This window comes from Amblyraja radiata, chromosome 5 (assembly GCF_010909765.2).
Source record: "Amblyraja radiata isolate CabotCenter1 chromosome 5, sAmbRad1.1.pri, whole genome shotgun sequence".
NCBI classification, from domain to species: Eukaryota; Metazoa; Chordata; class Chondrichthyes; order Rajiformes; family Rajidae; genus Amblyraja; species Amblyraja radiata.
Genome location: NC_045960.1, coordinates 9308562 through 9335271, shown reverse-complemented (window position 1 = coordinate 9335271; position 26710 = coordinate 9308562). Strand labels below are relative to the sequence as shown.

General features: G+C 46.8%; 1 protein-coding gene across 1 annotated transcript in view; it reads right to left on the bottom strand.

Annotated features, from left to right (window-relative positions):
* Positions 1–26710, bottom strand: part of kif6 (kinesin family member 6) — a 548981-nt gene that overhangs the window by 156071 nt on the left and 366200 nt on the right. Inside the window, exon 14 of the mRNA XM_033020572.1 lies at positions 12280–12382. Coding sequence (XP_032876463.1) covers positions 12280–12382 — 103 coding nt within the window. The remainder of the gene's footprint in view (positions 1–12279; positions 12383–26710) is intronic.

Below are 26710 nucleotides of genomic sequence, written 5' to 3'. Positions count from 1 at the left end.
GATTGGCCTACTCAACCGTGGTATTCGGTCATACAGGGGATGGTGTTAGAACCATGTTCCATTATTGGACATAGCCCGAATTTATTAATTCACCCAGTAACTGGGGGGGGGGGGGGGGGGGGGGGGGCAGTCACCCATGCCATAAGACTATGGATTTGTTGATTTGTAGAGTCTGAAAGACCCACTACACGGCATGGGGCTGTCAGACAGGACGATGAATCTCATCACATCAGCACAAAGACTGTCAACACGGAAGCAGTACCTCGGACACATCAAGAAATGGGGCATATACTGCTTTGACAACAACCTCGACCAAAGTGCCAAGAACATTCCGGCCGTATTGGAATTCTTAACAAACCTCCATTATGATAAACGATTGGGCTACAGTGCCATCAATAGTGCCAGAGGTGCACTCTCCAATTACCTATCACAAGGAACGGAGTGGCACACGGTGGGAACGCACCCCCTGGTAACAAAACTTATGAGGGGCATATTCAATGCAAATCCCCCTAAAACCAGGTACTCCAAAATCTGGGATGTGGGTGTCGTTTTGAACATGCTGAGGAGCTGGTCGCCCATAACAGCATTATCACTGCAGAAACTGACCATGAAGATGGTTATGCTCATGGCGTTAGTTACTGCACAACGAGTCCAGTCATTAAGCAAACTGAGCCTGGACTCCTTGATCATCTCACCAGAGAAACTGGTGTTTGTCATACATGAGTTAATAAAACAAACAGACCAGGTTCATCGGGTCAAGTGATTGAATTTATGGCATATCCATATGACGAACGTCTGTGTATAGCAAGACATATCCAATTATACATGGAATATACTAAGAGCATTCGAGGTCAGGAAATGGCTTTGTTAATTTCTTACAAGAAACCGCACAAAAGGGTCACGACCCAAACTATCTCAAGGTGGCTCAAATGTGTCCTAAAGATGGCAGGAATAGACACTAATGGTTTTAAATCTCATTCCACCAGGGCTGCAGCAACATCCGCAGCAAAAATTCTGGAGGTACCCACGGACCAAATCCTCAGAATAGCAGGATGGTCATCCGAAAGGACTTTCCAAAGGTTTTATAATAAACCAGTTTTGGAGCCATCATCATTTTCGGAAAGCATTTTACGTTCAATATTATAATTTGCCCGAAGGGTTACAGGGCTATGATTTCAATTAATACATTTATTTCTCGTTATATCACACAAGTCTTTGTATAAGTGTGTCTAAAATTGCTAATGATACTCTCTCCCAATACCCAAGGCAGTTGTAAAGCATGGACTCGTTCCACGGCATGAGGTCACAGAGCTTTGAAATCTTCACGTAGTCACTCACGTGACTCCGAAGTAAAATAGTAGGATTAAACGAGAACTTACCAGTTTGAAGTTTGATCTGTATTTTATGAGGAGGAACGTTGAGGGAATACATGCCCTCCGCTCCCACCCTCCTATGATCATATCAAAACTGGTATCTCTTTGATAATCTTACTATGTTAGGTCATTATAGTTTCTGTGACCTCACACCGCTGCTTTGAAGAATGACACGCATGCGTTGGAAGCGGGTTCTTTACGTATTCCCTCAACGTTCCTCCTCATAAAATACAGATCAAACTTCAAACTGGTAAGTTCTCGTTTAATCCTACTATTTCGTGTTACTTGCGGGCGGAGCACCAAGGCAAATTCCTTGTTTGTGTTGAATTTTTATTGTGTATTGTGTGTTCTTTATCATTGTACCGCTGCTGACAAATTCATTTCACTTGCACTTTATGTGCAATGTGACGAATAAAACTGATTGTATTGTATTGTATTGTATGTGAATATACTTGGCCAATAAACTTATTCATTCATTCATTCATTCACCTGTGTCTGTTCAGTGTCATTGAGTCAAGAGAGGTATGCAGTGCGGAAACAGGCCCTGTGTACCACTGAGTCCACACCAACCATCAACCACCCAGTTACACTAATCCTTATATTTTTCCTTTTGTATTAATACTATTCCTTATATTTCTCCACACATTCCCATCCATTCCCCTCATATTCTACAATTCACTTGCACACTTGGGGCAATTTACAGGGGCAAATTAAACTACTAACCCACACGTCTATGAGCCATAGAATGGATCGACTGGGCTTATATTTAAAAGGATGAGAGGGTATCTTATAGAAACATATAAAATTCTTAAGGGATTGGACAGGCTAGATGCAGGAAAAACGTTCCCCATGTTGGGGAAGTCCAGAACTAGTGGTCACAGTTTAAGAATAAAGGGTAGGCCATTTAGGACTGAAATGAGGAAAAATATTTTCAGCCAGTGAGTTGTGAATCTGTGGAATTCTCTGCCACAGAAGGCAGTGGAGGCCAATTCACTGGATGTATTCAAGAGAGAGTTAGATATAGCTCTTAAGGCTAGCGGAATCAAGGGATATGGGGGAAAAAGCAGGAATGGGGTACTGATTTTGGATGATCAGCGATGATCATATTGAATGGCGGTGCTGGTTCGAAGGGCCGAACCTATTGTCTGTTTCTATGAGTCGTGGAAATAAGCGAGGGTCGGGGTGTCTGGCACCGTGAGGCCGTGGCTCCATTAGCTGTACCACTGTGCCTTCCACATTGGGTACCAGAGCTCTGATAGCACCTGCTTTATCTCAATAAGCTGTTGTTATAATAATAATCTACTTTCATTTACTAATGAAGGATCTTCACCTGAAACATCACCTATCCATGTCCACCAAACGATGGCTAACCTGCTGAGTTACTCCAGCACTGTGTTCTAAGCAAGATTTTAGCTTCTGCAGTTCCTTGTTTTAATTTACTCCTGCTGTAGTTTAGTTTAGTTTAGAGATATAGCATGGAAACAGCCCATTTAGCCCACCGAGCCGCTCCAACTAGATGCCCCCGTACACTCACACTATCGTACACACTAGGAAAAATTTACAATTTTTACCAAAGCTCATTTCTAAACATGGCCTTTCAATATAGATTAAAGGAACTGCAGATACTAGTTTACAAATAAAGTCACAAAGTACTGGAGTAATTCAGCGGGGTCAGGCAGCATCTCTGGAGAACGTTCATAAGTCTCATGCAGTGGTGAATAGTTCATAGAGTCATAGAGTGATACAGAGTGGAACCAGGCCCTTCGGCCCAATTTGCCCACATCAGCCAACATGTCCCATCTATACTAGTCCCACCTGCCTGCAATTGGCCCATATCCATCTAAACCTATCCAATCCATGTAACTGTGCTGTAACTTTCGGCGTGAGACTCACGCCCTGGAGCAATTTCTCACGCCCTCACGCTCATGACCGAGTTCTCACGCTGAGTTCAGTCCCTGCGCAATTTGTCCCTTAGCGCCGCATGCCAGGGATCTGTGCGGTTCGGGGAAGCGCGTCAGTTGGCGGCTGTGAGTGACGTCGCGCCTCTTCTCTTTCTTGGTTGGATGTGCAGCCGCCGACAACATAACACAGCCGGAGGTGGAACTAACCAGGTGAATCAGATGTAAAACCTGGCGGGGGGGTTTCGGAATGGCCATGGATTATTAATTAAGTATAAATACGAGGAGTCCTCAGTAGTGTGTTTAGGTCTTTTGCAAACTGTTCCCAATATGCAATATACGGGTTTTCGGCCCGTAACCCGAAAAACCGCGGGGTTTTTTTTCAATTCCTTTTTGTGGGGTCGGGACAGGCGAGCCGACCTGAGAACTGCGGCCAGTCCCTGGGACGCGAGCTGATCTGGGAACGGCAGCCAGTCCCTGGGCACGCAGAATGCCAACTTAATCTTCATGGACAAATTGTGCAGCCATGTACATGTTGCATAACTGACTCTATACAAATCTGAATGGGCTTAAAATTACCATTTAAGCCAAATTGCTCCCACTTTCTGAATCTTGAGATCAATATCCCTATGCTCTGTTATTTAACAGTGTTAAAGTACTTATGAGGTAGTCAGGAAAGGGAACATGTTTTTTGTTAGTTTGCTTTAATTTGTTAGTTGATTGTTAGTTGACTGCCATAATTTCTGAAATGGTCTTAAAGTAACTTAACTGTTATAAAGCAGAATTAAGTGATTTTTGTCCAAACAGTTTGAACTTGCATAAAATGTTTGTATTATTATTAGTGTGTATGAACAGTGAACAGGGCTGCCAACTCTCACACTTTGAGCGTGAGAATCACGCCCTCAAGCAAACTCTCACGCCCACACGCTGATCAGAAATTTCTCACGCTCTGTGGTGAGAAATTCTGTGATCAACAAAAATTTAAAAACTCGGATAAACTGCATGGTCTGCGGGTGTTGGAGAGCCGGGGCTGAGGGAGGGATGGAAGCAGCGGGCGGATACAGATGCGGGGAGTCGGGGCTGGTGAGTGCGGGGCTGACAAGTATTTGCGTGGCTAGCGAGTCGCTCGCTGCAGCGTAGGCCATGGAGCGCTCCGGACAGTGCGAGTGTCCCGGGCCGTCGGAGGAGTCGGAAGAGCCGCTGCCGCGAGAGTCTCTGTGCCAAAGGGGCAGACTCTCAAAGGGAGGTGGAGAGAGAGAGAGGGGGGAAGGAGACAGGGAGACAGTGGGGAGAGAGAGAGTGGGGGGGGGGGAGGAGAGAGAGGGGAGAGACAGGGGGGGGGTGAATGGAGAGAGAGAAGAGGGAGAGGGGAAAGAGGTAGGGGAGAAAAGGGGGGAGAGTGAGGTGGGAGGGGGGGAAGAGAGAGAGGGGTGAGAGGGAGGAAAGAGGGAAGAGAGAGAGGGGGTGGAGAGGGTAGGAGAGAATGGGAGAGAGAGGGGGGGAGAGAGGGGTGGTAAAAGAGAGAGGGGGAAGAGGGAGAAAGGGGGAAGGAGAGAAACGGGGGAAAGAGAGAGAGATGGGGGGACAAAGAGAAAGAGGAGATAGAGACAGAGGAGAAAGAGAGAGGGGAGAGAGAGCCAGGGGGAGTGAGGTGGGGGGGGATATGGGGGAGAGAGAGGAGGAGAGAGGAGGAGAGAGGAGGAAAGAGAGATAGAGGGAGAGAGAGGGAGAGGGGGAGGGAGAGAAGGGGGGGAAAGAGAGGGGGGAGAGAGTTAGGGGAAAGAGAGGGGAGAGAGAGAGGAGGGGGAGGGAGAGGGGGGGAGATAGGGAGGAGAGAGGGGGAGAGAGGAGAGAGGGGAAGAGAGAGAGGGGGGAGAGAGAGGTGGGACGGGGAGAGTGAGGTGGGACGGAGAGAGGGGGAAGAGAGAGAGGGGGAGAGAGAATAGAGGGAAGGGGAGAGAGTGAGAAGGGGAGAGGGGAGAGAGAGGGGGTGAGAGGAGAGACAGAGAGGGAGAGAGGAGAGAGAGGGGAAAGAGAGATGGAGGGGGAGAGAGAGGGGGGTTGAGAGAAGAGAGAGTGCATCCTGGAGGACAACAAGTGGCTGCTGGAAGTAAGTACCAAGCACTGGGTAGATACGGTGGAAGATTGTGGACTTCAAATGGGGGTGGTTGGTGAAAGCATCCTGCTTGCCTGCTAGATTTTCACTTACTGGAACTGCAGGAAAAATGTTCCCGATGTTGGGGGCGTTCAGAACCATGGGTCACAGTTTAAGAATAAAGGGGGGGGGCAGTTAGGACTGAGATGAGGACAAACTTTCTTCACGCAGAGAGTTGTGAATCTGTGGAATTCTCTGCCACAGAAGGCAGTGCAGGCCAATTCACTGGATGTTTTCAAGAGAGAGTTACATTTAATTCTTGGGGCTAACGACATCAAGGGATATGGGGAAAAAACAGGAAAGAGGTACTGATTTTAGATGAATAGCCATGATCATATTGAATGGCAGTGCTGGCTCGAAGGGCCGATGGCCTATTCCTGCACCTATTTTCTATGTTTCTATGCTTGAGTATATGGCAATAAAACTCGACCACTTGATTTTGAATCATTCATGCATGGTGGAGGTATAATGTAGTCATAGAGTGATACAGTGTGAAAACAGGCCCTTCGGTGCAACTTGCCCACACCCGCCAACATGTCCCAGCTACACTACCTGCTTTTGGTCCATACCTCCAAACCTGTCCTATCCATGTATCAGTCTAACTTTTTCTTAAATGTTGGGATGGTCCCTGCCTCAACTACCTCCTCTGGCAGCAGGTGCTCCAGCGAGACGCGCTGCATGAGGGGCGCTCTCGCAGGGGGAGTTCAGGCACTCCCTCCACAGTGCCTTGTGCGCTGCCCATCGAAAATACCCGGCGCTCCGCCATCCCCGACACCGGGCCGAGCCCAGTCCCGCTAGCGCCTGAGCAGCGGACTGGTTGTATAGCCACCAGGAAGAGCATCCGGCCGGTGGTTTCCGACTCATCGGACGGGGACGTCTCTCCACCCGCACGGGGGAGAGACAGCCGCCTGAGCCGCATGGAGCGGCTCCTGGAGCAGGTGCTCCAGCGAGACTCACTGCGTGAGGGGCAGTCTCGCGGGGGAGTTCAGGCACTCCCTCCACAATGTCTTGTGCACTGGCCATCGCTTCCTCCTCACCCGAGGGTAGCTTTGGCGACCAGGACTGGGCTGGTCAGGAAGGGGGGACGATGGCTGAAGAAGTCGGGAGTATGCAAGGGGTGCAGGACCAGGAAGAGCTGCTGGGTGTGGTGGACCGCTACGAGGCAGCCCCACGTGCAGGAAGGTCATTAGAGCCTAAACTAGCGGCCAGCATTAACGACCTCTCCAACAGGCCCTACAGGAGCAGGTGGTTAATGAGGCCTTAGAATTGTACACAGCTCCAAAACATTGTGAGTCTCTCAAAGTGCCGGCTGTCAACAGACAAATCTGGGGGCACGTCGGGACAAATATTCGGAACCAGGAGCTGAAACTGCAGCGGATCCTCAGGCTCCTGACGTCAGCCGTCACATCATTTGCTCGTTCTGTGGACAATACGGAGATGATCACAACCAACTCTTGCGCTGTTGTGCAACACGCAGTTCGAGATAAATAACCTCTGTAAAGAAATTATAAGACCTGCCCTAAATCCAAAATTCGCGGGGTTGTGCAAAACCCCAGCCACTGAGCCAGACACACTGCTCTTTGGTAAAGACCTCACGAAAAAAGTAAAGGATATGGAAGAAGCCTCTAAAAAACTTTCGGTCTCATGAGGGCAGGCCCCGGGACGAGCAAACCCAAAACAACAATACCCAAGCGGCAGCACCCCATCGCGTCCACCAGTCAACATCTACCCTATGGGACTGATGAAAGCTCGGGGTCCGCATATCACCACCTGAAGTCTTTTTTAGACCAAGGCCCAGAGCGGACCCCATGGAAAATGCGCCACCCCCAAACATCACCGCCACGTCAGACAACGTGCAAGACCCGCTGGTCTGGGAAGAGACAGAAGAAACACCCATAACCATGGAGGTAGGTGGGTCTGGTTCCTACCAGCATATAGAAAGTAGGGGCGCAATACTAACAGGGGGGAGATTACACCTGTTTAAGGAAGCGCGAGTGACAAGTATATACTCAATAGCATTAGTGGATACAAAATACAATTTATACTAGAAAAATATTCACTAAAACTAAAAAAGATGGTGGATGTCGCATCATCATTGATTTAACTTCACTAAATATGTTTGTTAAGTATGTACATTTCAAAATGGAAACGTTTGTTACTGCCAAACAACTGATTTCCAAAGGATACTTCATGGCAAGCATTGACCTCAAAGATGCTTACTATTCAGTACCCATTCACAAGGATCATCGCAGATACCTGGAATTTACCTGGATGGGGCAGCTATGGCTGTTTAAAGCATTACCCAATGAGCTAACATCAGCCCCAAGATTATTCACAAAAATACTAAAACCAGCCCTGGCAATATTAAGAAGACAAAAACATATGGTCATGGCATATCTTGATGATATCTTAATAGTAGGTAAGACCATGGAATTGGCATGTCAGCTGTGTCAGCTACCAAACAGTTGTTCGAAACCTTGGGATTTGTCTTACATCCAGATAAATCTAAGTTGAAGCCATCCACGACCATGGACTACTTGGGCTTCACAATTAACTCAGCCCACATGTCTGTAACTTTGCCAAAAGACAAAACAACTGAATTGGCACAATCATGCAACAATTTAATGGTCAACGAGCAACCAACTATTCGACAAGTAGCAAGAGTAATTGGGGAAATGGTAGCAGCATTTCCGGCTACACAATTTGGACCTTTGCACTATCAAAACTTACAAAGAGCAAAGGTACAGGCACTAAAACGACATGCAGGTCATTATGATCGTATCATGAAATTACCCAATGAAGCAATATCAGAACTACAGTGGTGGGGAGAAAACGTTTGGCATAGTTTCAGCCCTATCATCATCATTAATCCTACTTTAGTTATCCAAACAGATGCCAGTGCTCAAGGCTGGGGAGTGACTAACTCCCTATCCAGCACAGGTGGTAGATGGACTAACCTAGAGTCATCATTACTACTTACACTGGGCATTAACTATCTAGAGATGTTGGGTGCCTTTTATGGTTTAAAAGCATATGCATCCAATATGCATCACTTGCATGTACGGTTACAAATAAACAATACTACGGTGGTGGCCTACATTAACCATATGGGCGGCATAAAATCGATATCATGCAACAAATTGGTCAACACAATTTGGCAATGGTGTGTCAAAAGACATATTTGGCTATCAGCAACTTACCTGCCAGGTAAACTAAATACAGTGGCAGACACCAGGTCACGCACATTTAATGACAACACCGAATGGATGTTAAACCCCAAAGTGTTTGCAAAGATTATTAAGCAATATGGCATGCCAGATATCGACTTATTTGCATCAAGGCTAAATCACCAGGTACCTATGTATGTCGCTTGGGAACCAGACCCGGAGTCAGCAGCGGTAGATGCGTTCGCGCTGGATTGGGGAAATTTCTTCTTCTATGCATTTCCTCCCTTCTGCCTCATCAGCCGTGTACTACGGACAATACAAATGGACTCTGCTTCAGGTATTTTGATAGTACCCGACTGACCTACACAGCCATGGTTCCCATTACTCCACAACAGTACTTGTCCAGCATCAAAAAGTGGGAGAAGTACTGCTTGGATACAGGGACCACCTACTCAACCGCTACAGTTACCAACGTACTGGAATTCCTGGCGAACCTTCACCACGATGAAGGACTCAGCTACAGTGCCATCAACACAGCTAGAAGTGCCCTGTCTGTCTATTTAAAACAAGCTCCAAGGACAACAGGCCATGGGGTCCCACCCGCTGGTGGTCAAACTAATGAAGGGTATTTACAACTCTAACCCCCCTAGACCAAGGTACACCCATATATGGGATGTCAGTGTGGTCCTGACATACCTCAGGGGATGGCCACCAGCCAGATCCCTCAACCTGGAACAATCTACACTCAAAACACTCATGTTGATGGCACTTGTATCTGCACAGAGGGTCCAGTCACTACACCTATTGCGACTGGACAACATGATCTCAGCTCCAGACCAGATCTCTTTCATTATCCAGGGACTGATCAAACAGAGCAGACCAGGAACACCTAATCCAGTCGTGGAATTCCGGGCTTACCCGCCAGAACCACGGTTATGTGCCATGACCCACCCACTGTCCTACATAGACACAACCAAAAATATTCGAGGGAGTGAAAAAGCCTTATGGGTCAGTCATAAAAAACCTTATGGTCAGGTGACGAACCAAACCATTTTGAGATGGCTCAAGCAGGTGCTAAAAGCTGCTGGGATAAACACTAACATGTACAAATCTCACTCCACCAGGGCAGCATCCACGTCGACGGCCAAAAGAATGGACGTGCCTATAGACCACATCCTGGCTACAGCAGGATGGTCGGGGGAAAGAACGTTCAGAACTTTTTATAATAAGCCGTTGGCAAAACCTGCTTTATTTGCAAAAAATTTTTTACAGACTGCAAATATTTAATTTAAGACCAGGGGAGCAATTTAATTTCTTTGTTGTTATTGTTAAAAAATACCGTTGTGTTTTTCTACAAACAGATTCATTGGTTGATTACGATAACACACTTCCTCCCTCAAGGACTTCGGCAGTGAGTGAAGTAATAACTGTTACACGGTTTGAAATCACAGAGCTTTAAAATCTTCACGTAGTCACTCACGTGACTCCGAAGTAAAATAGTAAGATTAAACAAGAACTTACCAGTTTGAAGTTTGATCTGTATTTTATGAGGAGTTACGATGAGGGATTACGTGCCCTCCGCTCCCACCCTCAATAATATGGGTCAAACTGATAACTGATGTCTCCTTATCTTTACTATGTTTACTTCAATAACTGTGTCTATCTGTGATTCCACACCGCTGCTTTGAAGTATGCCGCGCATGCGTGCTGCGCGGGCTCTTCACGTAATCCCTCATCGTAATTCCTCATAAAATACAGATCAAACTTCAAACTGGTAAGTTCTCGTTTAATCTTACTATTTTAATACATCAAATTTCAAAACGTTCCTACCCTTGGAGGGGGGACACCCTTCTTCCACACCCTCTCTCCACTTGGTTGCTCCACTCCCTCACCGGGTACCCCCAAGGCCAGTGGTCAGTGATCGCACAGCCTCCCCCCTTTCAAAAACGCTCCAATCCAATTTAAAGCATATATATTGTATTCAAGTGTAAGTTAAAAGACTCGCTGCAGTATGCACCATATTGCACAATTCCAATATGATGGGGGACACCCTCCTCCTCCCCCCCCGGTCGCTATGCTCCCTCGGGCTTGGTCTCTCGCAATTTCTCACTCTCAACTCTCACCCAATGTTGGCAGCCCTGTAACTTGTTCTTAAACATTGCAATAGTCCCAGCCTCAACTACCTCCTCCGACAGCTCGTTCCAAATACCCACCACCCTTTGTGTGAAAATGTTACCCCTCAGGTTCCTATTAAATCTTTCCCCCATCCTAAACATTTGTCCTCTGGTTCTTGATTCCAGGACAAAATTGTTCTTCCACAAAATGTTAATCCTCCTACATTTTTGTCACCTCCAACGGGATCCCACCACTGGCCACTTCTTCCCATTTCGGCTTTCCGCAGAGACCGCTCACTCCGTAACTCCCTGGTCAATTTGTCCCTTCCCACCCAAACCACCCCCTCCCCTGGCACTTTCCCTTGCAACCGCAGGAAATGCTACACTTGTCGCTTTATCTCCCCCCTTGACTCCATCTAAGGACCCAAGCAGTCTTTCCAGGTGCGGCAGAGGTTCACCTGCACCTCCTCCAACCTCATCTATTGCATCCGCTGCTCTACGTGTCAGCTGCTTTACATCGGTGTGACCAAGCGCAGGCTTGGCGATCGCTTCGCCCAACACCTCCGCTCGGTTCGCGATAACCAACCTGATCTCCCGGTAGTTCAGCACTTCAACTCCCCCTCCCATTCCGAATTCCCTTCCTGTCTTGGGCCTCCTCCATGGCCAGAGTGAGTCCCACCGCAAATTGGAGGAACAGCCCCTCATATTTCGCTTGGGCAGTTTACACCCCAATTCTGGAGTATGGGGTACAATTTTGGTCGCCTAATTATAGGAAGGATGTCAACAAAATAGAGAGAGTACAGAGGAGATTTACTAGAATGTTGCCTGGGTTTCAGCAACTAAGTTACAGAGAAAGGTTGAACAAGTTAGGGCTTTATTCTTTGGAGCGCAGAAGGTTAAGGGGGGACTTGATAGAGGTCTTTAAAATGATGAGAGGGATAGACAGAGTTGACGTGGATAAGCTTTTCCCACTGAGAGTAGGGAAGATTCAAACAAGGGGACATGACTTGAGAATTAAGGGACAGAAGTTTAGGGGTAACATGAGGGGGAACTTCTTTACTCAGAGAGTGGTGGCTGTGTGGAATGAGCTTCCAGTGAAGGTGGTGGAGGCAGGTTCGTTTTTATCATTTAAAAATAAATTGGATAGTTATATGGACGGGAAAGGAATGGAGGGTTATGGTCTGAGCGCAGGTATATGGGACTAGGGGAGAATACGTGTTCGGCACGGACTAGAAGGGTCGAGATGGCCTGTTTCCGTGCTGTAATTGTTATATGGTTATATGTTATATTATATGGTATGAACATTGACTTCTCCAATTTCAGGTAGCCTTGCTTTCTCCCTCCTTCCCCTCCCCTTCCCAGCTCTCCCACAGCCCACTGTCTCCTCCTCTTCCTTTCTACTTCCCGCCCACCCACTCCTCCCCCACATCAGTCTGAAGAAGGGTCTCGACCCGAAACGTCACGTATTCTTTCGCTCCATAGATGCGGCCTCACCCGCTGAGTTTCTCCAACATTTTTGTCTACCTTCAACAAAATGTAATCCTTTTTGCCGACTGTTCAATGATGACTAACCTCTGCTTCAGAAGATGTTTGTTGTCTTCAATTGTTACGTTGTCCGCATGGTCCCTCCTGAAGATCTCAAAAGCCTCCTGCCGTCCAAGTGACATCTCCCCTGCTGTGAGACAGATGGAAGGTGAAACCATTCAGTGAACACATTCTTTGTAAATATCTGCACGCAGATATGGCGGTGATTGTAGAATATAGATGGAACATAGAACAAACGAATGAAAGATATGCAAAAAGCAACGATGATCAAGAAGGAGCCCACAGTGGTCCATTGTTGGCTGCGGGGTAGGTGATAACGAGTGGATATAGGCAGTGAAACTCAGCAGGACAACAGTGAAACTAGTACGATGACTGGGATAGGGGGGAGGGGGCAGTGAGAGAGGAGATGCAAGGGTTACTTAAAGTTAGAGAAGTCAATGTTCATACCGCTGGGGTGTAAGCTGCCCAAGCGAAATATGAGGTGCTGTTCCTCCAATTTGCACTGGGCCTCACTCTGACAATGGAAGAGGCCCAGGACAGAAAGGTCGGTGTGGGAATGGGAGGGGGAGTTGAAGTGTTTTGCAACCAGGAGATCATGGTTAGTCTTAAGGGCCTGTCCCACGAGCATGCGACTGCATGCGGCAAGTGCGACCAAACCGGAAGCGGGGGTCGCTCGGAGGTCGAATGATCCCCGTACAGGGCCGGTCCCACCAGCATGCGACTGCATGCGGCGAGCACGACCAATCCGGAAGCGGGGGCCACGCGGAGATCAAGTGAGTGACGTGAAGTTCGAGCGAAGTCCGCGGGAAGTTCGCGCGTGACGTACACCGCCAAGACACTGCGTACAGCGTCGAGACGCTACGCAAGCCCGTTGAGGCGGTGCGTACGGCGTCGAGGCGGCTGCGGGCCGGCAGGCCGTTGCCGCGCGGAATTTTTGAACACGGTCAGTTTTTCGGAGCCCCGCGCGATGTCGGGACCAGCTCCGCTCAACTCCACGTGGCTCCGGCAATCGAAGTGGGACCGGCCCCGCGAGGCCCTACGGCTCAAGCGACCACGTTAGGTCGCGCTTGCCGCATGGAGTCGCATGCTCGTGGGACAGGCCCTTAAGGCATATGTAGGAAAGGTTCTGAAATGTCACCTATCAGTCAATAAAGGATGCCAAGCATTTTTTTTGGGTGTTCAGGCAACAATCAAAACCATCAGACATATTTTAACATCCTGTGTAGGAAGGAAATGCAGTTGCTGGTTTACACCGAAGATAGACACAAAACGCCAGAGTGTTTGACTAATATCAGTGTAAACCCTCGTATCCCTCGATATCCTTCATTAACTTTCCCAAGTTTCCTAGTCTTCATGGCTTTCTCCGAATACTGATAAAAATGGGATTCGTAGAGATGAACCAAAAAGTGGGCATGGATGTGATTAACTAATGTGTCTGTTTGTGTGCTGCATAACTCTATGACTCAATGATCTGCTGTCTGGTGAAGATCCTGCCGATTTAGTTCAATTCAGTTTAGTTTATTGTTACGTGCACCAAATTAATTTAAAACCCACAATACCACACAATAACACTGGCAGTTTGTTTATCATGATTTCCTGGAAAGGTAACTGCAAGGGGTTGGATAATTGGGATGGAGTCATTTACAAAATAGGCAAAGAGTATTTAAACATCTTTAGTCTGTTTAGCTTCGGGGAAAGAATGTGGTCACCCTCGCAGATTACTGGCACGCACAAACAAACAGGGATCCTGTCAGACGGAGTAAGACAGCGTTGTACTTTTCATTCCACCAAAACTCTCAAAATCCATGTCCCAACAAGGGACACAAAATTCTTGAGCGACAGCAGGTCAGGCAGCATCTCTGAAGAAAAAGAATCGGTGACGTTTCAGGTCGGAACCTGGCTTCAGACAGTCTGAAGAAGAGTCCCATCGCGAAACGTCACCCAACGTTTTCCTCCAGAGATGCTGCCTGACCCGCTGAGTTACTCCTGCACTTTGTGTCTATCTCCGGTATAAACCTGCATCTGCAGTACCTTCTTGCAGTTTAGTTTAGTTTATTGTTACGTGTACCGAGGTACAGCTTTTGTTGCATGCTAACCAGGCAGCGGAAAGACAATACATGATTATAATCGAGCCATTTACAGTGTGCAGATACATGATAAGGGAATAGTGCAAGGTAAAGCCAGCAAAGTCCGATGAAGTTTAGTGCAAGGTAAAGCCAGCAAAGTCTGATCAAGAATAGTCCGAGGGTCACCAATGAGGTAGATAGTAGTTCAGCACTGCTCTCTGGTTGTGGTAGGATGATTTTAATATCTGTGTTTTTAACACTGTGGAAGTTTGGGACTCCTGCGAATGTTAGGTTTAGGTTTTATCTTTGTCACATGTGCCGAGGTACAATGAAAAGATTTGTAGTGCATGCTATCCATACAGATCAGATAATACTGTATGTAAATACAAGGTAAACTCAAGTTCAATGTGTAGGAGATACACCAGAAAGATACAGAGTGCAGAGGTTGGACAGACTTGGATTGTTTTCTTTAGAATGCTAGAGGTTGCAGAATAAAAGTATATAAAATTATTACAGTCGAGAGTTTTTTTTCCAGGATTGAAAATCGAAGACCAGAGGGGCTATAAGATGAGCGGGGCAAAGTTAAAGGAGATGTCTGGGGCAAGTTATTTTACAAAGATAGTATTGAGTGCCCGGAACGCGCTGAGTGGAGGCAAATATGATAATAGTGATTAAGAGACTTTTGGATGTGGATTATGCGTGGGGAGATAAGATATGGCCTCTGCATCATGTTGGTCACAGACATTGTGAGCCAAAGGGCTTATTCCTGTGCTGTACTGTTCTATGTTCCATACGCTTCAGCATTGTAGCGCATCAGTGCCGTAGACAAAGTCCAATGTCCGCAATGGGGTAACGGTGAATCGGACAGTACCCTAGCTTATGGAAGGACCGTTTAGAAACCTGATAACAGAGGGGAGAAACATTGCAATTCACAGTAAAGTGGATCGCTGGGTGTTTGCCGACTGTGCTAAAATGTTAGATTCCACCTGGGAGCTGACGTGGAACACAAGCATCTTTAGAGATACAGCGCGGAAACAGGCCCTTCGGCCCGCCGAGTGTGCACCGACCAGCGATCACCCCGTACATTAACACTAAATTTTTAGGCGACTGCCAGCGACTGTCATAGTCCTATCAGGTCGACGAAAAAACGGCGACTGGATCCCCCCTTCGACATAAAATTTGAAATAGAATCATTACTTTAACAACAACAAAAAAGCAACAACCTATATCACCTGGTGACAACCTACGTTAACCCGGCGAAAGCCTACATTAACCTGGCGACAACTACGACAGCACCTACGTCAGGAGAAGTCAAGCTACGTTCATTGACGTCAAACCCACTGTCGCCGATTGTCTCAGAATAATTTTCAACATGTTCAAAATTCGGCGGCGACCAGAAAGACGCTACGACTCTTTGGGCGACTGAGGAGACTACTCACAACCATACAGGCGACACCCCAGCGACCATGTGGCGACAGCCTAGTCGCCTGTAGTCCCCTAAAAAATCATTGCCTAAGTGGGACAGGCCCATAAGGCAGCAACTCTACCGCTGCGCCACCGTACATTTCTGCAGTTACACATGGCACTGTATCTCCATACATTCCAATGGGAGTTAAAACTATGGGAGGTAAACCACGGGTTATTTACATTAACTGAGTTACTTAAAAAAATGTTTGAGTACTTTCCAGTGACATTTTATTTTACATTTTATGACTTTAACTTCATTGATGGTATGTTCAATAGATTTTGAATATTTCTTCTCATAGATCTTCATTTATGAATTGTAGAGATGTTATTTATGCCTTTGATAGATTTGGCTCAACCTGGTCGACATGATTAAAAATTGACAAATGTTTAGTTTAGTTTAGTTTAGCTGAGAGAATAGCTCCAGCAATTAAGCACGTGCAAAATTTACAGATCAATGAACTGTGTTCATGGGTGATAAGTTTTGAGAAATTGAGAAACAAAGAAGAGGAAAACCTACAGGGCCTGTCCCACGAGCATGCGACTGCATGCGGCAAGCGCAACCTAACGTGGTCGCTTGAGCCATACGGCCTCGCGGGGCCGGTCCCACTTCGATCGCCGGAGCCGTATGGAGTTGCGCGGGGCTGGTCCCGACATCAGGCGGCGCTCTGAAAAACTGACAGAGTTCAAAAATCCTGCGCGGCAACAGCCTGTCGGCCCGCAGCCACATTGAGGCCGTACGCAGCGGCTCGACGCCGAACCCAGCGTCTTGACACTGTATGCAGCGTCTTGATGGCGTACGCCTAGCGCGTGCCGTTGCGTGATGACGTCACCGCCCGATGTCCAAATTCAGTCGGCCTGCCTCCTGCCCAGCTGATTGGTGAGTATGATGTCGGGACCAGCCCCGCACAACACTAGACGGCTCCGCGGTTGGAAGTGGGACCGGCCCCGCGAGGCCGTACGCCTCAAGCCACCATGTTTGGTCGCGCTAGACGCATGTAATCGCATGCTGGTGGGACAGGCCCTTACATCTGATGTTGCACTCTGCTTTATAAAAAAAGGTAGGATACTTATAATTACGTCAAACGCTGTGGAATAATATGCAAAAAAAAATCTGGTTTTAGAATCAAAGGTCATAGCTGGTGAAAACTTCTAACTTCATTTATCCTGATGCTTTCCCATAAATAGCATTACCATAAATGGCCACAAACATTTGACCTTAAAATCAGCTACAGTAGGTTCTGGATAATTTTCCCAGCTTGGATCCGGTGCAAAATAAACAAACAATTGCAAACAGATGCAACTTGAGTTCGCCTTTTGCAAAAGAAGTCAAGCTGATGACGAGCTCATTCATTAACTTGTGGCACACAGTACGTTTGTTTATCCTTCAACAATGTTGCTGGGATAATGGAGACGCAAAAGACTGGAAGCTGGGATGCTGAGGAAATATCACAATTCCGGAGGGAGACAGCGAGTCAGGCAGCACGGTCAAAAGAGAGTTCATCAGTCTGAAGAAGGGTCTCGACCCGAAACGTCGCCTATTTCCTTCGCTCCATAGATGCTGCCTCACCCACTGAGTTTCTCCAGCATTTTTGTCTACCTCCCAAATGAAACATCGTCGGTCCATTCCCTCCTCAGATGCTGCCTGACCCGCTGAGTTTCTCCTATACTTTGCTCTTCAATAGACAATAGGTGCAGGAGTAGGCCATTCGGCCCCTTGAGCCAGCACCGCCATTCAATGTGATCATGGCTGATCATCCACAATCAGTCCCCCCCCCGTTCCTGCCTTCTTCCCATATTCCCTGACTGCTATCTTTAAGAGCTTTATCTACCTCTCTCATGAAAGCATCCAGAGAATTGGCCTCCATTGCCTTCTGCGGCAGAGAATTCCACAGATTCACAACCCTCTGTGTGAAAATGTTTTTCATATGGGGGCAAAGGAGCTGTTTGTGCAATTTCCAGAGTCTGGTGGTGCGCGCTTTAGAGTCTCTGCCGGACAGGAGCAGGGAGAAGAAGAAATGACCAGCGTGGGACAAGTCGTTGATTGTGTGTAGAAAGGAACCACAGATGCTGGTATATGCTGAAGATAGACATAAAGTGCTGGAGTAACTTTGAGTTCCCAGTAACTCTGGGAAGAACAATGGAGGATCCGGCGTGGAGGGACCGACATGTGGAAGAACACTTGCGGAGAACAAATGTTTTGATATGCGTCTGCTTACGATATAGGTAAAACTAGCACATATTAGAGGGAGAAAGATGGCCCCACACACACTCGTGTTGGGATCAAAAGCAGGAATGATTTATTTCCAAGTTATAGGTCACTGACTGCTTTACGTAATTATATACATTCAAACAAGAGGACATGACTTCAGAATTAAGGGACAGAAGTTTAGGGGTAACATGAGGGGGAACTTCTTTACTCTGAGAGTGGTAGCGGTGTGGAATGAGCTTCCAGTGGAAGTGGTGGGGGCAGGTTCGATGGTATCATTTAAAAATAAATTGGATAGGCATATGGATGAGAAGGGAATGGAGGGTTATGGTATGAGTGCAGGCAGGTGGGACTAAGGGAAAATAATTGTTCGGCACGGACTTGTAGGGCCGAGATGGCCTGTTTCCGTGCTGTAATTGTTATATGGTTATTATATGGTTATACGCTACTCTGAGCAAGTGCGAGAATGAGTACAGCTCATATGCATAGATTACATGGATATTGTCACAACCTTTCATTTTTGACATTTTGGGATTACATTTCCAATGATCCAAAACAAAGCAAACCTAAACACTTTTCATAATATTACACCGTAGTAATATGGTTTAACTTAACTGAATAAAACAACTGTTCTATCTTACTTCACAATTTCAACCATAGCCACACTTGTGACTTGTTTCAATAACACAAAATAATGTTCGCATGTTTGCTTCTCATAAGCATGTAGGTACATCACAACAAAACACCTTACTTCTTGACATACTCGCCGTATCTTTCCGGCGGTCTGAAAACTCTTCCTGCCCTAGCCTTTGTGATTGTGTTCCTTTCAGAAGTGTCTTTCTTTTCAGTGTGTACATTCTGTGCATCACTTCTAGTTTCTTCTCTTGTGCCACTTTGTTTTTGTTTAGATTTCTCTGTGTTATGAGTTTCACGAGTTGCATCTTTTCCTGGCGATGCATGCTGTTTTGGTTTTTCCTGTGTCAGCTGAGGTTGCAAAGGTGTCCCAGTCTTCTCCGCGTCTGGTGGTTTCTCTGGAGTTATGTGTGGGGGTAGTTCTGCGGTCTTCTTCAGATCCACTCGATTACGTCGGATTGGAAGTCCTGAGTCTCGACTTCGTATCATCTCTCATCCAGTCGTTTCTGAACTGTTTCTCTCTGCTATCTGGTATCTCCTAGTTTATAGTGTTTGAGTCTTACGACATCACCTTCTTCAAGGATTGGCAGATCGTTGGCATGTTGGTTGTAGATCTTTGACTGTTTTCCATGCAAATCTTTCATCTTTCTCCTCTCTTCTGTGAGTATCTCAGCATCACGTGGTTTGAGGAGGTTTGATGTCGTTGGAAGTGTCGTTCTTGTTCTCCTTCCATGTAGTCTTTGTGCAGGACTACTGTTCACTCCTTGCGTAATTCCGTATTGCCAAGTAAGATATCTGTCTTGGAGTGAGTGGTTTTCTTCAGTACTCGCTTAGCTGCCTTGACTGCCGCTTCCACCTTACCGTTAGCTTGGCTATGTCTTGGAGCAGTTGTGTAGTGGTCAAATTCCCATTTCCTGGCAAATTTGGCGAACTCCTCTGATGAGAACTGTGTCCCGTTGTCGCTTTCCACAGTGCTGGGAATTCCGTATCTTGCGAAGTGGTTCTTGAGTTTCACAATGACTGTCCTGCTGGTTAGGTCATACAGTCTGTCTATTTCCTAGAAATTTGAAGATAGTCAACTGTGATTAAATAATGCTTTCCCTCAAGTTCGAACATATCAGTTCCAACTTTCTCCCATGGGCAATCTGTGATGTCATGGGGCATCAGTTTCTTTCTGATTTTGTTGTTCGTACATCCTGCAGGCTTCACAGTTTGAAATGAACTGCTTCACATCGGAGTTCATTCCGGGCCAGAAAATGCATTCTCTAGCACGTCTGAGGGTTCCTTCTACTCCTAGGGGAGAGGTGCGGTGTGTCTCCTTCATATCTTTATGTAGAGTGATAGGGATTACATCTCTCTCTCCTCTGAATACTAGGCCGTCTTGCACACTCATAGAAACATAGAAAATAGGTGCAGGAGTAGGCCATTTGGCCCTTCGAGCCTGCACCACCATTCAATATGATCATGGCTGATCATCCAACTCAGTATCCTGTACCTGTCTTCTCTCCATACCCCCTGATCCCTTTAGCCACAAGGGCCACATCTAACTCCCTCTTAAATATAGCCAATGAACTGGCCTCAACTACCTTCTGCGGCAGAGAATTCCACAGATTCACCACTCTCTGTGTAAAAAATGATTTTCTCAACTCGGTCCTAAAAGACATCCCCCTTATCTTTAAACTGTGACCCCTTGTTCTGGACTTCCCCAACATCGGGAATAATCTTCCTGCATCTAGCCTGTTCAACCCCTTAAGAATTTAGTAAGTTTCTATAAGATCCCCCCTCAATCTTCTAAATTTTAGCGAGTACAAGCCGAGTCTATCCAGTCTTTCTTCAGACTGCCATCCCAGGAATCAGTCTGGTGAACCTTCTCTGTACTCCCTCTATGGCACTCAACCCGCCTCTGACGTTGAAGTCTGGTTGTGCTGTCTCTGGGACTTCCGCTTTGTGATCTGGCCATCCATTTAGGATCTGTAGTGTTTCGTCTTCCCTGGTATGGACTTGGATACGTTTGACCTTGTCCTCCGATACTCAAGGACTCAACTATGTTGACATCAGTGAATCTGGTCGATCCTGTGATGTCAGGGAGGTATGGTCAGGAGAGCATATCTGCTAGATGCATGTATTTTCCCTTTACCCACTTGATCTCGACGTCATAGTGTAGCATCCTCATCATCATGCCCTGGAGACGTCTTGGTGCCCTATGCAGAGGCTTTTTTACGATGACATCCAATGGCTTGTGGTCACTCTCCACTCTCTGTCCGTAGCTGCACTGATGGAAGCGATCAAGGGCAAACATTATTGCTAGTGCCTCCTTCTCAATCTGAGCATATCTCAGCTCGGTTGGTGTCAATGCTCAACTCACATAGGACAGAATGTTGTCCTTTCTGCATAAGTGTTGCACCTAGACCTGCCTTGCTTGCATCACATTGTACGGACAGCTGTTCAATTGGTGTGTAGTAGCCAGGATAGGTGCCGTTGTCAACAGCTCCTTGAGCTTTGACATTGCCATGTCATGTTCAGATGACCATTCCCACTCTGCATCCTTGTGGGTCAATCTCCTCAAAGGCTTGAATGTGTCCGACAACCTTGGCAGGAATCTTGCCAAGTAGTTTACACTGCCTTGTAATCTTTGGATTTCTGTTGGATTGGTTGGGTTGGGCATCTCTAGGATAGCTTGGATCTTCTTTGGATCCGGTTTCAGGCCACGATCTCTAACTACATGTCCTAGAAATGTGATATGCGTACTTTTCGCTACCGACTTCTTCCGGTTCAGCTTGATGCCTCTGTCTCTGCGTCGCTGAAGAAGACCTTGCAGTCTTGCATCGTGATTTATTTCTGCATCTTCTCTGGTGTCCCCTACTCCGAATAGGATGATGTCGTCTGCAACACATTCCACTCCCTTTAATCTGTCTAGGGCTTGTTGCAGCTTCTTCTGGAAGATCTCTGCACTTACTTTCAGTGCAAATGGCAACCTCTTCCAGCGATATCTCCCAAAGGGGTTGTTTCATGGTTGTTAGGAAACTGCTCTCCTCCTCTAGTTCGCAGTGGAGGTGTCCTGACGTCAGATCGAATTTGGAGAAAATCTTCGCCTTGGACAGCTCAGGGAGTATGTCCTCGATGACTGGTATTTCCGAACTTTGTTGAGGGGTCTAGGATCTATGTAGAACCTCCACTCTGTGCTGTCCTTTTTCTCCGTAACGACCAGCCTGCTACACCATTCAGTTGGTTCTTCGACTTTAGTCAAGATGTCCTGCTCGACCAGCTTCATGAGACCATTTTTGACCTTCCCTTTCATGGCTACCGGTTTTGCAGGACACTGTGATGGGGTCACACTCTCTGTCTGTGTTACCAACTTGACCTGGTAGTCTCACCGGTCTCTTGTCGTCAAAGACATCATTGTAGCTCTTGAGTAATGAGTCAGCCTCGCTAACAGCATTCAGGCTCTTGAAATTCTCGTAGTGAACCGTGATGAGTTTCATCTGTTGTGCAACTTTGCCGCTTAGGAGCAGTGTGAGCCAGCTTTCCTCTACCACTATGAAGTGAGCATGGTACTTCTTGTTGTTCGTCTCGTATGACCTTTGCCCAACCTTCCGCCAGCAGGTTGGATCTGTTGTACATCTTTAAGATGATTTTCTCTCGTCTAATGTCCTCTTTGTTGGGTACAAGATGCTTGAGAATCACATTAACACTGGCACCCGAGTCAATCTGAAATTTCATGGCTGATGTGCCGACCTGCATCTCAGCGAATAGACCTGAAGAGGAAGATCCCAATGCAACTCACAGACTCTGCATCAGTAATGGACCGTGTGTCAGATGATTCTACGAACTTGTGCAGACCCCGTTTCTACATGCTCTCCTTCCTCTGCTTGCATGCAGCAGGCGAAGTGGTTTTGTCGTCCGCATCTGTTGCAGTCCTTCTCATACGCTGGGCATTTGTCCTTCCTGCCCGTGTGCATCCTCGCACAGAACTTGCACTTGACTGATCCCTGATTCTTCCTCTGCGAAGGAAAATCAACCATCTTTTCCCTCGGTTTGAATCGTTCCACCTCGTGTATTGTCGGCTCTTCGCCAATGACCTGCATTCTTGTCGCTGTTACCTCCGAGGATCTACATATGTCCACAGTATCCTGCAGTGTCAGATTCTTCCTCTGAAGGAGTGCCTCCCTAATTGACTGGTCTGCAATACCAAGGATGATGCGCTCGAATGAGGCTTTCATTCTGGCAAGTGCAGAAGTTGCATGTCTTCGCAAGCTCCTTCAGCTCTGCAACATAGGATCAATGCTCTCCCCTGGTTTCTGGTCTCGTTTATTGAAAATGAATTGTTCATACGTTTAATTCGTCTCTCCTATGATGATGGTAGACATCTTGTCGATGATGACTTTCACATCCATCTCATCTGCTACCGTTTCGAACGCCAGGGTATTGAAGATTCGCAGTCCCTCCGGTCCAACAGTATGCAGGAATACTGCTTTTTGATAATGTTTCTCCTTCGTATCCAGATCTGTTATCAATGCATAATTTTCATACATTGTTTAAACAATTTCCACTCTTCCACCCGGTTCTCTTTGAGCTTTAGATTGCGTGGTGGAGCCACGTGGAAAGGTGGACTGGTCAGCGCCATTTTGAAATATCAGCGTATCTACTCGCTCTTAATAGCTTATGTTATCTTTAAGCAGTCTCCCACAGTATGTCGTTTCAACCCTCGACCCCCACAACACTGATTTACACACTGCGTCTTATCTTTGTGTGCCATTCCACTCATGCATGTAGCTAGTCCGGTCGCTGATTGTTGAAACACTGATTCCTGAAAGCTTTTCAAAGCATTTTTGCTAATCACCATAGCATCCATTTGATCCACAAATTTTCACTTTCACCACTGCCAGCATGTTTTGATATGTATTTGCTTATAATATAGGTAAAACTAGCACATATTAGAGGGAGAAAGATGGCTCCATACACACTCGTGTTGGGATCAAAAGCAGGAATGATTTATTTTCAAGTTAAGTCACTGACTGATTTACATAATTATATGCGCTCGTCTGAGCATGTGCGAGAATGTGTACAGCTCAAATGCATAGATTACATGGATATTGTCACAACAAAGGAGTAGTTGGCGGGGGATACTTTGTAACTTTGTCAGTGCCGTATGTGGTGACTATTTGCATGCTCTGGGCAATTTCACTGTGCCTTGTCACATGTGACAATAAAGGATTCCATTCCATAGCTTAGCGGGTCAGGCAGCATCTCTGGAGAAAAAAGGATAGGTGACATTTTGGATCGGGACCCTTCTTCAGACTAAAAGTACAGGGTAGGGATCTGGTGGCAGGGAAAGACCAGAACAAAGCAGGGCCGGCAACAGATGACCAAGGAAGGGTGGAGCCCAAAATGGCCCACTGTTGGGTGGGGAAGAGGTGATAACGAAGTCTTTGATTATGTTGGCTGCTTTTCTGAGGCAGCGTGAAGGGCAGTTGGTGGGAGGTCTGGTCTGTGTGATGGATTGGGCTACATCCACAACTCTCTGCAATGTCTTATGAGCTTGGGCAGAGCTGTTCCTAAACCAATCTGTGATGCAACCCGACAGTGTGGCTTCTACAGTGCATCTGTAGGCTGCAGCATAAAAGAGAATAAAAACCCATACTGACTGGCACAAATCCCTGTCCAATCTGCTGGTCGGGAGGCAACCAAATGGGAAAATTCTATACTGGCTCAGCATCTGACAGCTCTGCCAACATAGCATGCTGCTACTGGCTGTCAAAGTACAGACTTCCTGTGTAATGTGTTGGGTAGTTTTGATGGATGGATTGATTGCTTAATACGATCAATTGGATCAACGGATCAGGTTACTGGATTGTAAATTCAGGTTGACCTGATGGACCAGATTGAGTGAAGAACAAAATTTGATGGATTGATGGGTTAACCTGATGGATTTGACAGGGGTCCTGATGGCTTGACAGAGGGCATGATGGTTTGACAGGGGAGCCTGATGATTTGACAGGGGAGCCTGATGATTTGACAGGAAGGACTGATGGTTTGATAGAGTGCCTGACGGTTTGACAGGGGAGCATGATGGTTTGACAGTAGGGCCTAATCTTTTGACATGGGAACCTGATGGTTTGACAGGGGGTCTGATGTTTTGACAGGGAGCTGATGGATTGACGGGGGGGTTGATGGATTGATGGGTTGACCTGATGAATTGACGGGCTGACCTGATGAATTGTCCTAATGAATGAGTCGGGTTTATTTGTGGGTCAGATTGATGGATGGGTTTGGTAGGAAATGAGCAAGATTTGATGAATGGATTGGCGATGCATTAGTCAGGTTGACGTGTTGGACAAGTCGGGTTGATGGAAAAGAACTAAGGAGGGAGGGAACAATTGGGTTGGTTTTGATTGTATTAGATTGCAGTGGGTGATTTGATGAAATTTAGCAAGGAGGCAGTTTCACACCCTTTAATCACTGATTATTGTTAGTTTTGCGATACAGCAAGGAAACAGGCCCTTCGGCCCACCGAGCCCACGCTGGCCATCAATTACCCATTCACATTAGTTCTATGTCATCCCACTTCTATCTCATCTGCTTCCTACACACTAGGAGCAATTTACAGAGTCCCAATTAACCTACAAACCTGCACATCTTTGGAGTGTGAGAGAAAACCGGAGCCCCCGGAGAAAACCCACGTGGTCATACGGAGAAGGTGCAAACTCCACACAGACAGCACCCAAGGTCAGGAACAAATTTGTGTCTCTGGCGCTGTGAGGCGGAAGCTCTACTAGCTGTGCAACTGTGCTAACTATCTGGCCCAGGCACATTTAATTCTTCTCCCCCCTCCAAAGTAGTGAGCGTGAATGCAGGGACTTTGGATTCAAGAGCGAGTAGGCACAAGGAACTGCACATTCTAGCTTACAAAAAAAGAGTAACTCAGTGGGTCAGGCAGCATCTCTGGGGAACATGGTTTCAAAGCTTACTGTAATAACAAGGAACTGCAGGTACATGTTTATAGCAAAGAAAAGCACAAAATGCTAGAGTAGCTCAGAGAGTCAGGCAGCATCTCCGGAAAACATGGATAGGTGATGTTTCAGGCCGGGGATCTTCTTCCGACGGGATTCAAATTCAGAATTGATTCAAAGCTGAATTTAATAACAAAGAACTGCAGATGCTGGTCTAAATGAAAGAAAGTCACAAAATGCTGGAGTAACATGCAGCGCTCGGCACGGTGGCTCAGCTGTAGATTTGCTGCCTCACAGCGCCAGAGACTTGGGTTTGATCTGACTATGGGTGCTGTCCATACAGCGCTTGTACACTCTCCCCATGACTTACGTGGGTTTTCTCCGGGTGCTCCAGTTTCCTCCCGTACTCCAAAGACGTACAGGTTTTTCGGCTAATGGCTTCGGTAAAATTGCAAATTGCCCCCAGTGTGTGTAGGATAGTGCTAGTGTACGGGGTGATCGCTGGTCGGCGCGGACTCAGTGGGCCGAAGGGCCTGTTTCTGTGCTGTACCTCTGTAACTAAACCTAAACTTAGAGGGTCAGGCAGCATCTGTGGAGAACATGGATAGGTCGGGACACTTCTTCAGACTGGATTCAAATTCAGAATGAATTCAAAGCGTGCAGGCAAGGCAAGAGAGCTACACGTGCATGTAATTTCATGACATGGAAACCTGACCACTGCTTCGGTTGTGTCCAAGGAAATAATGAGGAAACAGCGAGGTATATGTCGATGAATTAACACATTATTATCAGCCCGTCCCCCGAGGATTAAATAAAAACTCTAAGACTCAGTCGGTATTGTACCTGATTGAACCACACAATACTATTCAGTCAGGCTACTTCACTCCCCACATACAATGCATAAGCAGGCTGAATATTGACCTTGTTCCACCTGGGAGGTGGGTTAGAATGGCACACAGAGGCCTCTCACAGCAATCCCTTTAAAGTTGACTCAATACTTCTTTTTATTTAAACGAGCATAATGCTCTGTGAAACTTGCTGCTGGGAATGGAAGGTTTTCCGTTCTTTTATTGCATGGTGGAGGTGGGGGTGGGGGGGGGAGAGAGGGTCTCGTTGTCATGGCTAAGTTTTGCCGG